At 43.5% G+C, this 15,204-nt stretch overlaps 1 protein-coding gene across 2 annotated transcripts in view; it reads left to right on the top strand.

The window, feature by feature from the left end:
- The first annotated feature begins 301 nt into the window (after positions 1-301).
- Positions 302-15,204, top strand: part of XRCC2 (X-ray repair cross complementing 2) — a 32,919-nt gene continuing 18,016 nt past the window's right edge. Inside the window, exon 1 of one of the 2 annotated variants that reach the window (XM_054495271.2) lies at positions 302-462. In XM_054495271.2, the coding sequence (XP_054351246.1) occupies positions 424-462 (39 nt within the window). In that variant the 5' untranslated portion in view covers positions 302-423. The remainder of the gene's footprint in view (positions 463-15,204) is intronic. The other variant, XR_010127018.1, reaches the window with a different exon arrangement.

Below are 15,204 nucleotides of genomic sequence, written 5' to 3'. Positions count from 1 at the left end.
GAATTAACCATGAATCGCACACACAGCCAGAGGCTTTTAACCCGAGAACGGACAAAGGGGACTGCTTGTGCAGTACAATTATTTTTAATGGTTAAACAAATTAAGTACATAAGACCAGCTTTACCTAATATAATAATAACGAACCAAAGTTTACAACAGACAAGAAAAGAAAAGCACCAGCTGTCCCCGCCACCCCAGCTCGATCTCCAAGGGGGACGCGGAAGTCTGACGTCATAGGAACTGGGGGCGGGGCGGGGTGGCCCGCACACCCTATTGCGCATGCTCCCGCCTCCCCGGCCGCGGCCTGGCGCAGTGCGCACGCGCACGGGTGGGCGGGTTTGACTGGCTGTAGAGTCTTCGCCGTTGGTGAATGGCATTGGTGGCGGGAAAGTTGAGTCTCTTCTGCGCCGAGCCTTCGGGGCGATGTATAGTGACTTCCATAGGGCTGAGTCTGGGACCGAGGTGAGAGCCGCCGGGATGGGAGTGAGGGAGATGGGAACAAGGCCGCCGGTGGGCGAGGGGAGCCGAGGGAACCTGGGGGGCTGGGAGGCTTGGGGCGGCGCGGCCTGGCCGGGCTGGGACCGGGCTCTCGGCCTGGACGCCGGCGATGCTGGCACCCTCTGCCACCTCTCACCTGGGCCCCAGGGGTCCGCCCCTGGGCAGCCTGGAGTCCTCCGAGGTGGGAGGACCGGGCGGAGGTGGAGGAAGTCTTTCTTTGGAAGACTTGCTGCCTGCCCAGATCGATACAACATACGAGGTCTCTCCTCCCAAGAGTTATGGTCTAAAAACCCCTCATAAATTAACTACCGTTGGAAATGTCAAGCTATGCAAGAAAAGCTAGAAAATGCGCCCGTTGGAGCATTTGGAGCTTTTATGGAACAGGTGGTGTTTGCGGAGATTGCCTCACCTCCCTGTAGCCCACGTGTCTCTGCTTAGAGCAGCTGGCCCTCGCCACCCCCCAGTATTCGTTTCCAGCCCAGGTAGCTCCAGAGCCACACAAGCCGGTGGATGCCCCTCAAGAATTGAACCAAGTGTCCAGCACTTACTATGTGTCAACTACGGGTTAAGGGATAGGAGTAAGCAACAAAGACATAATTTCTGCCATTAAAGAACTAGTAAGGGAGGCTGCTGTAAGAATTACAGTATTGCACAAAAGTTTGTTGTCCATTAGAGGGGCGGGCATCATGGAAGATGCAGGAGGAGATGACTGAAGTTTGAAGGACCATTTGAAGTGGTTTGGCAAGGAGAGGATGACATTCAGAGCGGAGACAGTCGGGAGTACATGGATTCTGAATTAAGCAAGAGCATGGCTTATTTAGATAACTGCAAGTATTTCTGTAGAATTGGAACAAAGGGAGTGAGGGACAATAGGTTGGGAAGTAAGCGCTGAGCAGTGGGCCGGGTATGAAGGATCTTTTATTCAGATGAGAGAGGAAGCAATCTCAAAAGAGTCAGCAAACATTTTTGTGGAGGGCCATGTGGTAAATATTTAGGCTTTGCAGGCCATGCCGTTTCTGTCACAACCACTCAACTCTGCTGTTCTAATGGGAAGGCGGTCATAGATAAATAAAGGCACATGGCAGCGTTCCAATAAAGCTTTGTTTTTTGGATTTAGCCTGCTGGCCATAGTTTGACAATCCCTGTTCCTAAAGAGTAGAACCGAGGTACAACAGACTCTGGGAAACACACCAGAGATATGGGGAAAATGGTAAATCAATATAAACTAGAGGGGCAAGGAAGACTTGAAAGTGTTCTCAGGAAATAAGCTAATTTTTATAATGATGAGATAACAAGATATTCAGTGGAGGAAGATAAGCATAACCAAAGGCATAACAAGTGAAATATTTGTGTAGAAAAAAATTTCATAAGTTATATTCCAGGAAATTGTGAGATATTAAAACACTCAGATTCATGCAAAATTCTGAAAAGAAAAAAAAAAAGAGGAGAACCACTGCTTAGTATAAGAACGGCTACAGTTAAAACCATAGTTGTATATATTTAAAAATATATTTATATATAATATATATTTTAAAATATATTTATAATATATATTATATAGAAAGTGTATAATACAGATAAACTTTTTTTATATATAAATATATATTTTTTGAGATGAAGTCTCACTTTGTTGCCCAGGCTGGAGTGCAATGGTGCGATCTCAGCTCACTGCAACTTCCGCCTCCCGGGTTCAAGCAATTCTCCTGCCTCAGCCTCCCAAGTAGCTGGGATTACAGGCACATGCCACCACACCCAGCTAACTTTTGTATTTTTAGTAGAGATGGGGTTTCGCCGTGTTGGCGAGGCTAGTTTTGAACTCCTGACCTCAGGTGATCCGCCTGCCTCAGCCTCCCAGAGTGCTGGGATTACAGGTGTGAGCCACTGCACCCAGCCAAAACCTTATATTTAAATGATTATTTGAAACCCAGGTTAAGGTCCGATGATTTTTGCAATCAGAACAAGCCTCGTATCCAAAAAATGGAAGTCTAGCACAGTTAAGTCATGGAACAAAGAATTTAACATCATATCCTTTGCCTACCTTGTCTGTGCGGCAATCCTAAAGCCTAGCTCATACTGCTCTGGAGTAGAGTGGGGTGGAATGGTGAATAGGAAGCTAGGCAATTGGCGCTGCTCTATTTTCCTTTTTATTAACAAAACCAGTTAAGCCAGTCTCTTTCCCTTTAAGTGTCTTGGGAACTATGTGGCCACTGCCAAACTTGTTTGAACTCTAGCTTCTTTGCACATTCATCTACTTGGAGTTTACTTGGAGGGATTGTGTTCAGGAATATATCTGAAGCCATAAGCTAACCCAAGAAACTGAAATAAACTACTTTAAATTTTTGTTTTTTTTGAGACAAGAGTCTCACTCTGTTGCCCAGGCTGGAGTGCAGTGGCGTGATCTCGGCTCACTGTAACCTCTGCCTCCCGGGTTCCAGCAATTCTCCTGCCTCAGCCTCCCGAGTAGCTGGGACTACAGGTGCATGCCACCATGCCCGGCTAATTTATTTTTTATTTTTATTTTTTTAGCAGAGACCGGGTTTCACTATGTTGGCCAGGCTGGTCTTGAACTCCTGATCTCGTGATCCGCCTGCCTCGGCCTCCCAAAGTGCTGGGATTACAGGCATGAGCCACCACGCCTGGCCTGCTTTAAAATTCACTAGAATTAGAACCTAATAAAATAGTTAACCTTTCTTGTGGGTATCAGAGAAAAGACATTTCATACGGGGGTCTTCAAGAAAATAAAGTTGTAAGAATATATTTTTAGGCTGGGTGCGGTGGCTCATGCCTGTAATCCCAGCACTTTGGGAGATTGAGGTGGGCAGATCACCTGAAGTCAGGAGTTAGAGAGAAACCCTGTCTCTACTAAAAATAAAAAAAATTAGCTGGGTGTGGTGGTGGGCGCCTGTAATCCCAGCTACTTGGGAGGGTGAAGGAAGAGAATTGCTTGAACCCGGGAGGTGGGGGTTTCAGTGAGCCGACATCACGCCACTGCACTCCAGCCTGGGTGACAGAGCAAAACTCTGTCTCAAAAAAAAGAACATATATATATTTTTTTAGCAGATTCTAGGGATGAAGTTTATGGTAAGCCAGGTGGAGCGTGGAAAACATATGTGCCCTTGATTTAAAGAAGACAAGCATTTGACTACAGTTTACAATAGAACAATCCATTTTTCCCTTTGCACAGTAGCAATGGGATTTTTACTTTTATATCTCACTGAGATTGTGAGAAAAGATTCAGTGATTTGGGCAGTATTTTGGTATCATCCACCAAATGGCTTCATTTGAATATAGTTGTTAATGGTGTACTTTGCATTTTTTCAAGAATGCTAATATGCCTTGAATTTAAAAATAATTGGTAAATAAAAAATTGGAAGTGTCTGTCCAGTTTTGGTTGCTATGCACAGCATACCATGTTTTTTTTTCTTTAAAAAACTAACCCCATTATATGTATTATTAAAGCAGTTCATGTACATGGCAGAAAATTCCAATAGCACTGAAGTGAAAAGTAGGAAATGTCTCCACTCCCATTATCATTACCCAAGGATAGCCCTGTGAATATCTGCACATTCTTCCAGGAATTTTCTAATGACATATTTTGGAGGCTGAGATCTAGAGAATATAGGACTGGAAGTTCAGAAACCTTGGTTCTGCCAGGAGCAAGCATTGTGATTTTGGATAAGTCATTTAACCTTTGCTGTACTTTTGTGAAACGAAGGTGGTAGACTGATTTCTCAGTTCCCTTACAGCTCATATACTCCTTTGTATCGTTTGAACTAAACACAGTGTCTGCATAGTAAATGTAAATATTTACTGATAATAAAGGTTGGTTTTCTTGAAAAGCTACAGGGTGGTCTTTTTGCTAGAGGCAAATATTACATAAGATAAATATTTAATGTTTCTTATAAAATAATAATTGGTGTTGTATAATCACAGAGTTTTAGAATAATGCTTATCACCTTTTATCTTTGCTTCCCTTTTACCCAGAATAGAATCCATGTTCCTGCATTATAATTATTCCATTATTATTGCCATCAAATTACTTGCCTCTTAACACCTCTAAGCTATTTACCTACGCATGGTGAAAACCAACTGTCTACTTCCACTCAGCTGAATATTACTAGAGAAAATCACAACTAGGCTGACTTGATTTTATTTTAAATTTATATATTTATTTTCATGTTTTTGAGAAAGGGTCTCACTCTGTCACCTAGGCTGGACAGCAGTGGCACAATTACAGCTCCCTGCAGCCTTGACCTCCTGGGCTCAAGTGATTCTCCCACCTCAGCCTCCCGAGTAGCTGGGACTAAAGGGACACACCACCATGCCTGGCTAATTTTTGTATTTTTTGTAGTGATGGGGTTTCGCCATGTTTCCCAGGCTGGTCTCAACTCCTGGGCTCAAGTGATTCACCTGCCTTGGCCTCCCAAAGTGTTGGGATTACAGGCATGAGCCACTGTGCCTGGCTCCATTTTAAATTTATAATCATCAATCTTAAATGGGCACCCGGTCTAACTATATTTCTCTAGTAATTCACTTTCTCACTACAAAACATCCAACCTTATCCCGGAATTCCAGACTCATGTTCTATCATCTTGACATCACTATGTGTATGTTTAACAGGCATCCCAGATTTAACATATTTATCCTCAATTGCATCTAGATCCAGGGAAAATATAATAAAGAGTATAAGAGAAGAGTATTGTATGTATCAATGTTAAATTTATGATTGTGATTGTAATGTGACTATGCAGAATACCTTTTACCTCTTTTTTGAGTTTATTTTGGTTTTATTTTTTGTTTCTGTTTCTTTGTTAGGAATATCTTTTTGCTTAGGAGATACATATTAAAGTATATGAGGGGAAGTTGTTCAACAAAAAAAGTTAACTCACATTTGGCAAAATGTTAGCAATTGGTGGATCTAGGTGAAGGTATTGGTTGTTCAGTGTACTATTCTTACGCTTTCGCTGGAGGTTTTGAATTTTTCAATTTTTTTATTTTTATTTTTATTTTTATTTTTTTGAGACAGTCTCCGTCGCCCAGGCTGGAGTGCAGTGGCATGCTCTCGGCTCACTACAGCCTCCGCCTTCTGGGTCCAAGTGATTCTCCTGCCTCAGTCTCCCTAGTAGCTGGGATTACAGGCATGTGCCACCATAGCTGGCTAATTTTTGTATTTTTAATAGAGATGGGGTTTCGCCATATTGGCCAGGCTGGTCTCGAACTCCTGACCTCGTGATCCACCCGCCTTGGCCTCCCTCCCATAGTGCTGGGATTACAGGCGTGAGCGACTGCACCCCGCCAAATTTTTCAAAATTTAAAAATTGGGGGCAAAAACTTAATGTGCCTCAAACTGAAGTCTTGATTGACCACCACACACGTGCACTCACCCCCAGCCTGCTGCTTTTCAGATCTTCCCTATTTTGTTAAATGGCGGCTTTATTCTACCTGGTGCATAAGCCAAACACCTTGGAGTCCTCCTTGACTCTGCTTGTTCTCACATATCTCCTGTCAGTCCACTTGATTCATAAGCAAATTCTGTCTCCTGTACATTCAACATACTTTGTGAAATTGACCACTCCCCACTGTCTTTACCACAACCATCATTCCTGCTGCTGTCACCAGCACCTCCTTTTATTGCAGTAACCTAATTGGTCTCTGCTTCCAACCTTTCCACACTTACCCCAGGCTATTTTCTACATAATATCCAGAGTGATTCATTTTAAACATAAGCAGACTGTACTGCCGAAAGCTTCCGAGAGGCTCCCATATTGTTTACAGTAAAATCCAGAGTCCTTATCCTCTCCTACACGGGTACACGCGTTGCCCTGTAGCCCCACCCATACCCTGTGTCTCAATCTCCTGCCCTTTTGTTCTTGTCTCCTGCCCCCTCAGTCGTCTTCAGACATTGTCCCTTGAATATGCCAAACGTGGTTCCATGTCAGAGCTGTTTGCACTTCCTGGTCATTCTGCCTCGATTGCGCTTCCTCAGAAATTCACATGGCTCACTTCCTCAGGTGCTTCCGGTTTCCGCTCAGATGTCAGCAAACAGGAGAAGCCTTTCCTGCTCATCCGTGTGGAGCAGCCCTCCTCCTGTCAGCCCTGACTCCTTTACCCTGTTTATTCTTTTTTTTTTTTTTTGAGATGGAGTCTCGCTCTTGTCCAGGCTGGAGTGCAGTGGCGCTATCTCGGCTCAAGGCAACCTCCGGCCTCCTGAAATCAAGCGATTCTCCTGCCTTAGCCTCCGGAGTAGCTGGGACTACAGGCGTGCGCCACCATGCCCAGCTAATTTTTGTATTTTTAGTAGAGACGGGATTTCGCTATGTTAGCCAGGCTGGTCCCGATCTCCCAACTTCAGGTAATCCTCCTGCCTTGGCCTCCCAAAGTGCTGGCATTACAGGCGTGAGCCACCGCACCCGGTCAAGTGTTCATTTTATATTTACGCAAATACCATGATTTTTCAGTTAACAGGGTTGCTCCTAAAAAAAAAAATCATGATTTTATCCTTCTGAAAATTACATATACTGATTTCTTTTTCAGAATTTCCTCTTCCTAAAATAGAGTAATAATTTTTTCTCTTCTTGGGCCAAAAAAAGATAAAAGTAAATAATAGAGTCATAATTTTTGCTCCTAGGAAAGGGCAACTTCTGCACTTGTGAGATAGATTCCCTCCATCCCATGCCACCTCCTCAAGGACATCACACCTGCTGTCCTTCCCGCTTCAGTTATTTTTCTCTGTCTTGTGCATTTTTTTCTCCCAGTCTTTTCCATCAGGATCCCAACCTAAAACAATGAAAACAAGACAAAAGACCTCCCTCTCCGCCACCCCCCACCCCAGTTCTGTACCCTTCATCACAACGATGAGTTGTCTGTGCTCTCTGCCTCCACTTCCTCCTCTCACAGCAACCTTAGCCCACTGTGTTATGGCTTCCCACTCCACCCTGTTCATTGAAACCTCCCGTCAAGGTTATCAATGACTAGTTGCCAGTGCAGCACTCATTTCTATGTCCTCCTCAAACTGGACCTCACAGTTGATCATGTATCTCCGTAAAACATCTCCTTCCCTCAGGACTCTTAAGGGCCCGCCTCAGTCAAACTTAGGGCCTGAAGGAACACAGGAAAATGCAGGCTTCCTGCAGGCAAGCTGTCTGAGGAGGGGGCAGATTCATGCATGTCTAGTTTCTGCTCTTAAAATTAACCGTAGAAAAATCTCTTTCCTGGAGGAAGAGAGAAGGAAGAGATGGGAGAAAATACCAGAAGTATTTTTCCAGCAGAATTCTTCCCATACAAATGGAGTAATGAGTGTTTCACCATCAGAAAGCTCCTGCAGTTTTGATTTTGTGCTTTCCTGCCTCTTGCTATGATCTTGCATAAAGATTATTTTTATGTCTAAATGAAATTTTGAAGCACGGTCAGATAAAATTTTCTAAAGGATTCATTTAATGGAATTAACAATTTGGGAAACTTCTTAAGTTTAAAATTTAGTACTACAATCATGATAAACTGTCCATGAAAAAAACTTTTTAAAAATGTTAGTGCTTACAAATTGTTAGAAATTGATGCTGCTTAAATAGTCACGTATAGATAATTTTCGCTTGACTTTTTATGTATTCTTCTATTTTCCCTTTCCTCTTACAGAATGATTGCTTTTTAAAAAGTAATTATAAAAGCAGCAGCCCTTCAGGGAATATACTTAGAAACAATGGTATTTGAGTAATAGTTGGCTTTTCCATAAAATTTAGAGAAATGCTTTATTGAAGAGCCAGTACCATGCCTTGAAGGACAACTGAATTTTCAAAGTGGCAGAGAAGTCTGATTTCACATGTGATGGATAATTAGTCCTCTGAATCTAGGAAATGTGGTGATAAGGGCCAAGCTTTACATTGATCCCACACGTCCTCACATCGCTGCAGCTCTCCTCTGCCTCCTACTCATTCCAGCTGCTCTCTGCTTTCCCTGTGCTACCAAGCTGCACACACATTTTTGCTTGAAGTGAATTTCCTCTACATATCAGTAGTACAACTATTAAGACTTGTATTCAGTCGGGCTCAGTGGCTCACGCCTGTAATCCCAGCACTTTGGGAGGCTAAGGCAGGCGGATCACCTGAGGTCAGGAGTTCGAGATCAGCCTGGCCAACATGGCGAAACCCCATCTCTACTAAAAATACAAAAATTAGCCGGGCGTGGTGGCTCACGCCTGTAATGCCAGCTAGTCAGGAGGCTAAGGCAGAATTGCTTGAACCTGGGAGGCGGAGGTTGCAAAGAGCCAAGATCCTGCCACTGCACTCCAGCCTAGGCAACAGAGCGAGACTCCGTCTCAGGGGAAAAAAAAAAAAAAAAGAATTCATTCTTTTGTATTCAGGGGTAAAAAAGACAAAGGAAAAAAAACTATTCAACTTATAGGTGGAAATCCAGGCCTCTTATAGAGCAAGGTTGGGAATATTTGGTTTAGCATGTTTGCTTCTTTAGGTAGCCTTTTCCACTGCTTAAACTGGTTTGAAACCTTGCCAGTGGGGTCCATTTCCAAGCAGATTTAATCACAAAAGGGGTGAGGAGATAAACTTTTATCCAAATGGGTTTTGTATTAGGCCATTCTTGTGTTCCTATAAAGGAATACCTGAGTCTGGATAATTTATTTCAAAAGAGGTTTAATTGGCTCCTGGTTCTGCAGGCTGTACAGGAAGCATAGTGGCATCTACTTCTGGGGAGGCCCCAGGAAGCCTCCAATCATAGTGGAAGGCACAAGAGCAGGCGTCACATGGTGAAAGCAGGAGCAAGAGGAGAGAGAGAATGGTGGAGGGAGAGGGAGGGGTGACACTCTTTTAAGTGACTAGATCTCTTGTCATGAGCTCACTTATCAACAAGGGGATGGGCCCAACCCATTCATGAAGGATCTGCCCCCATGATCCAAACACCTCCCACCATCAGGCCCTACCTCCAACAGTGGGGATTACGATTCAACATGAGATTTGGGCGGGGACAAAGAGACAAACTATATCAGGTCTTATATACATGTTTGTTTTATACATGTCATTCATTTCTGGTTAATTTAAGCACTCCCTGCTTTAGTGTAGGCTTTTTTTTTTTTTTTTTTTTTTTTGAGGTGGAGTTTTGCTCTTGTTGCCCAGGCTGGAGTACAGTGGCATGATCTGTGCTCACTGCAACCTCCACCTCCTGGGTTCAAGCAATTCTCCTGCCTCAGCCTCCTGAGTAGCTGGGATTACAGGCACCTGCCACCACGCCCAGCTAATTTTTTGTATTTTTATTAGAGAGGGGGTTTCGCCATGTTGTCCAGGCTGGTCTCGGACTCCTGACCTCAGGTGATCCGCCCGCCTTGGCCACCCAAAGTACTGGGATTACTGGCGTAAGCCATCACGCCCAGACTAGTGTAAGCTTTTCTAAATGATGTTTAAAAACATCTATATGGGCCGGGCATGGTGGCTAACACCTGTAATCCCAGCACTTTGGGAGGCTGAGTCGGGCGGATGACCTGAGTTCAGCAGTTCAAGACCAGCCTGACCAACATGGCAAAACCCTGTCTCTACTAAAAATACAAAAATTACCGGGCATGGTGGCACACGCCTGTAATCCCAGCGACTCAGGAGGCTGAGGCAGGATAATTGCTTGAACCCGGGAAGACAGAAGTTGCAGAGAGCTGAGATCACGCCACTGCACTCCAGCCTGGGTGACAGAGTGAGACTTGGTCTCAAAAAAAAAAAAGTCTATATAATATGTATTCTACTAAATAGGCGATATACTGATTGCCCTAAAACAGGGCAATGTTTTGTTAGTACCTTGATGGTAGTCATAAGGATGTGTACTCACGGACTTCTGTGTAATAGAGGTTTGTATCAGTTATCCAGACCTGAACATCTAAATAGTTGGAGGTTTTTTTTTTTTTTTTTTATGAGACGGAGTCTCGCTCTGTCACCCAGGCTGGCATGGAGCGGCGCGATCTTGGCCACTGCAAGCTCCGCCTCCCTGGGTTCATGCCATTCTCCTGTCTCAGGCTCCCAAGTAGCTGGGACTACAGGCGCCCGCCACCACGCCCGGCTAATTTTTGTATTTTTAGTAGAGACCGGGTTTCACCGTGTTAGCCAGGATGGTCTCGATCTCCTGACCTCGTGATCCGCTTACCTCGGCCTCCTAAAGTGCTGGGATTACAGGCATGAGCCACCGCGCCCGCCCTAATAGTTGGAGGTTCTTTACATTCCCCATTCTTCTCCCAGTTCTGCCTGTGCATGCCTTGTTTGCCTGTAGTTTAATAGGCAGCTATTAAGTTTCTGCCAAGCATAAAGCATTGCATTTTGGAATTGGTAACCAAGCCAATATTGATCCCTTTCCTTTTAAATGTTTATATCCAGATGAGGGAGAGTGGCTGGCAATGTGTTCTTAAGGACAGTAATAGCTTCATGGAGGGAAGGAGCCTTTGAAGAATGTCCAGAATTTTCATTCATTCAGTAGGGAATTTAGTTGGAGGAAATAGGGTAAAGATATTCCAGGTAGGAGGAAAAAAGGCATTTCTCTATCAGTACACAATTTATATTTACCTGAAAGAACTATGTACTAAAATCTCTCACTCATAATTAAAAGTCACTCTCACGCAGATTAGAATTGGCCAACTCTCTTTTATGCTCTCAGTGCCCCATGTGTATTTCTGTTACAGCACCTGCCTAATTTTATTGTACTTTGTTTTTTACAGCCTTTTGACTCTTTAAATAGGTCACACTATGTTGCTAGTGTTGGTCCAAGCATCCTTTCACCTTGGCCTCCCAAAGTGCTGGCATTACAGACATGAGCCACGATGCCTGGCCTCCCCATCAGTTTCGTTGAAAACAGCAACTGTGTTGGCTCCATCTTTATATCCCTAGCACTTACCTCAGTTCCTGGAACATACTTGACTTGCATGAAATGTTAACCGACCAGTAAGTGGCTGGGCATGGTGGCTCACGCCTCTAATCCCAGCACTTTGGGAGGTCGGGGCAGGCAGATCACTTGAGGTCAGGAGTTTGAGACCAGCCTGGCCAACATGGTGAAACTCCGTCTCTACTAAAAATAGAAAAAATAGCCGGGTTTGGTGGTGGGCGCCTGTAATCCCAGCTACTCAGGAGGCTGAGGCAGGAGAATCGCTTGAACCCAGGGGCTTGCAGTGAGCCGAGATTGTGCCTCTGCACTCCAGCCTGGGCGACAGAGTGAGACTCTGTAAAATGTTTACCATTAAATGTCTGTATAATTGAGCATTATCCCTTTTGCAGACTACATGCTTGCTCCAGCAATGCTGCTGCTGCTGCTGAAGACGTTTGGGACACCTTGTTAGTGTTCAAGTTTCAACTAAAGGAATGGTTGAAAGAAGTCAGATAATTGCCCAGACAGGACCCCAGATGGCTTTCCTCCTGTTTTTTAATTTTTAACTTTTATTTTTCTGTAGAGGTGGGATCTCACTATGTTGCCCAGGCTAGTCTCAAACTCTTGGCCTCAAGTACTCCTCCTGCCTCAGCCTCTCAAAGTGCTTGGATGACAGGTGTGAACCACTGCACCTGGCCTGATTTTCAGTTTAATAGGTCCAAAAACTCAGTTTAGTCCTTGTACTCATATTTGATTAGTCTCAGTGATACTGAGGTTATATAGCTTAGTAGAAAAATTCCAGGCTTTGAGAATCACAGAGATCTTGATTAAATCCTGGCCCTGGCATTTACTAGTTTTCTCATGTGAAAAATAGAATAGTAACAAGTAGGGTTGATGTAACAATTAAAGGGTATAATATAAAGAATGTACTGCTGGTACCACAGTAAGCTCAAATAACTATTATTAGATAGCTATTGTTACGATAATAGAACTTAGCAGATGCTGATTTACAATCCAAATATCAAATCTATTGACTCACAATATTAGTGAAACTGTCAAATAGATTAAAATTGTTATGTCCACTGTGTATTCTTTTCTAGTTAGGGAATTTTGCCTCGGAAAGGTTGCTTAGAGAATTAAGAGAAACAGTTTGTCACAATTGCTACCATCACCAACCTCTGATGCCTGATGTATTAGTCTTCCCTAAGAGGATTAAACTGTCATGTCAAGCAGAATTTACTTGGGTTCCCTTTACCCTGGACACTTAACAAACTCTTCTTTCACTTCTGAAACTGCAGGTTGACCATACCTTGCTTCTATTGACTCTTTCCTTGAATCTGGACATCATTAATTTTAATTTTCTATAATAGGCGTATGTCAGATTTTTGGAGTACCTCTTTTCTTATCCATGGAGGATATGTTCCAAGACCCCCAGTGGATGCTGAAACCACAGATAGTAGTGAACCCTGTATACACTATGTTTTTTCTCATACAGTAATCAACAGGTAGTGTGTACAGCATGGATATGCTGGACAAAGGGATGATTCATGTCCCACGTGGGACAGAACAGGATGGTATGATATTTTATTATGCGACTCAGAATGACATGCAATTGAAAACTTGTGTATTTATTTCTAGAATTTTCTGTTTAATAGTTCCGAACTGTGGTTGGCTATAACTGAAACCACAGAAAATGAAACTGCAGATAAGCGGGGACCAGTGTATGTGTATTTTCTGTCTATGTTTAGAATTTTTTTTTTTTTTTTTTTTTTTTTGAGATGGAGTCTCGTTCTGTCTCCTAGGCTAGAGTGCAGTGGTGCGATCTCGGCTCACTGCAACCTCCACCTTCTGGGTTCAAGTGATTCTCCTGCCTCAGCATCCCGAGTAGCTAGGATTACAGGCGCCCGCCACCACGCCTGGCTAATTTTTTGTATTTTTCATAGAGACAGGGTTTCACCATGTCGGCCAGGCTGGTGTCGGACTCCTGACCTCAGGTGATCCACCTGCCTCGGCCTCCCAAAGTGCTGGGATTACGGGTGTGAGCCACAATTACAATTGTTAATTGTAGTATTAACAGTTCGCTCGGCTTGTGAATTGTTAATATTATCCATTACTTGTAAATTTAAATCCATTTCCTATTTCTGGGAGGTTCTTTCACCCCTTTTATAATTCAGTATACTCTGCTTTGACGTAAAACATTGCTTTGGATATTCTCAATGGTGGGCGGTTTTTCTCCTTTGAAAATAAATTTGATTTTCTGAGTAACAGTGGAAAGTCTGATGCAGATTGCCTAATCCTTGTGGGTAACTAAAAGGAGTAATACCATCTTCGCCCAAAAGAGTCCCATCAATAAAATTATTATTATTTTTTTTTTGAGATGGAGTTTTGCTCTTGTTGCCCAGGCTGGAGTGCAATGGTGCGATCTCGGCTCACTGCAACCTCTGCCTTGGATTCAAGCGATTCTCCCGCTTCAGCCTCCCCAGTAGCTGGGATTACAGGCATGTGCCACCACGCCTGGCTGATTTTGTATTTTTAGTAGAGACAGGGTTTCTCCATGTTGGTCAGGCTGGTCTCGAACTCCCAATCTCAGGTGATCCACCCACCTTGGCCTCCCAAAGTGCTGGGATTACAGGCGTGAGCCACCGCACCCGGCTTATAATACTTTCTTGAATACTATTTTGCCAGGATTTCTCAGGGGTGAGGATTCTAAAGTGTTTTCAGCAATGACAGTAAGAGTTAAACAATTGGAGTGTCTTCCCAAGTTAATCTAATGAGGATGTTATTCATTCGTATACATGCCTTTGAAGATATTTTATAGTTGTTTCCACGTGCTCTTTCTTGGCCATTAAAGTCTCTGTCTTGCCCGGTGCAGTGGCTCACGCCTGTAATCCCAGCACTTTGGGAAGCTGAGGTGGATGGATCACCTGAGGTCAGGAGTTTGAGACCAGCCTGACTAACATGGCGAAACCCCATCTCTACTAAAAATACAAAAATTAGCCAGGCATGGTGGCACATGCCTGTAATTCCAGCTACTCCGGAGGCGGAGGCAGGAGAATCGCTTCAACCCAGGAGGCAGAGGTTGCAGTGAACTGAACTCGTGCCACTGCACTCCAGCCTCGGCAACAAATCGAGACTCTGTCTCAAAACAAAACAAAACAAAAAGAATCTGTATTTTTCTTTGAGTTATACTCTTTCAGTCTTGTAGCCCAGTGGTTCTTATATGTTTTAGTCTTAGGACTATGTAACACATTTAAAAATGGGAGATTCCACTGGGCATGGTGGCTCATGCTTGTAATCCCAGCACTTTGGGAGGCTAAGGTGGGAGAATTGCTTGAGTCCAGGAGTTCGAGACCAGCCTAGACAACACAGGGAGACCCTGTCTCTGCAAAAAGTAAAAAAATTAGCCGGGTGTGGTGGCACACACCTGTGGTCCCAGCTACTCAGGAGGCTGATATGCGAGGATTGCATGGGCCCAAGAGGTCAAGGCTGCAGAGAGCCATGATGTCATCACTGCACTCCAGCCTGGGTGACAGAGCAAGACCCTGTCTCAAAAAAAAAATTATTGAAGAATCTAAAGAGCTTTTGTTTATGTTATATGTGTCCATGAAACAGAAACGTAAAATTTTAAAATATTTACATACATGTACAGTGACACACACATTGAATATTTTCATAAAACATTTTTATGAAAAATAGCTGTATTTTTCTAAGAAAAAACAGTGAGAAAAGTGACGTTGTTTTACATATTTGCAAATATTTTTAATATCTGGCTTAATGGAACTGGGTTCTTATGCAGTCTGTTATCATATGTTGGTTGGGTTAAAGTATACAAAGAACATCCTCTCAGAGAAAATCACGTTGGGAAAG

Source organism: Pongo pygmaeus, chromosome 6 (assembly GCF_028885625.2).
Source record: "Pongo pygmaeus isolate AG05252 chromosome 6, NHGRI_mPonPyg2-v2.0_pri, whole genome shotgun sequence".
NCBI classification, from domain to species: domain Eukaryota; kingdom Metazoa; phylum Chordata; class Mammalia; order Primates; family Hominidae; genus Pongo; species Pongo pygmaeus.
This window is presented reverse-complemented; position numbering and strand designations above follow the sequence as displayed.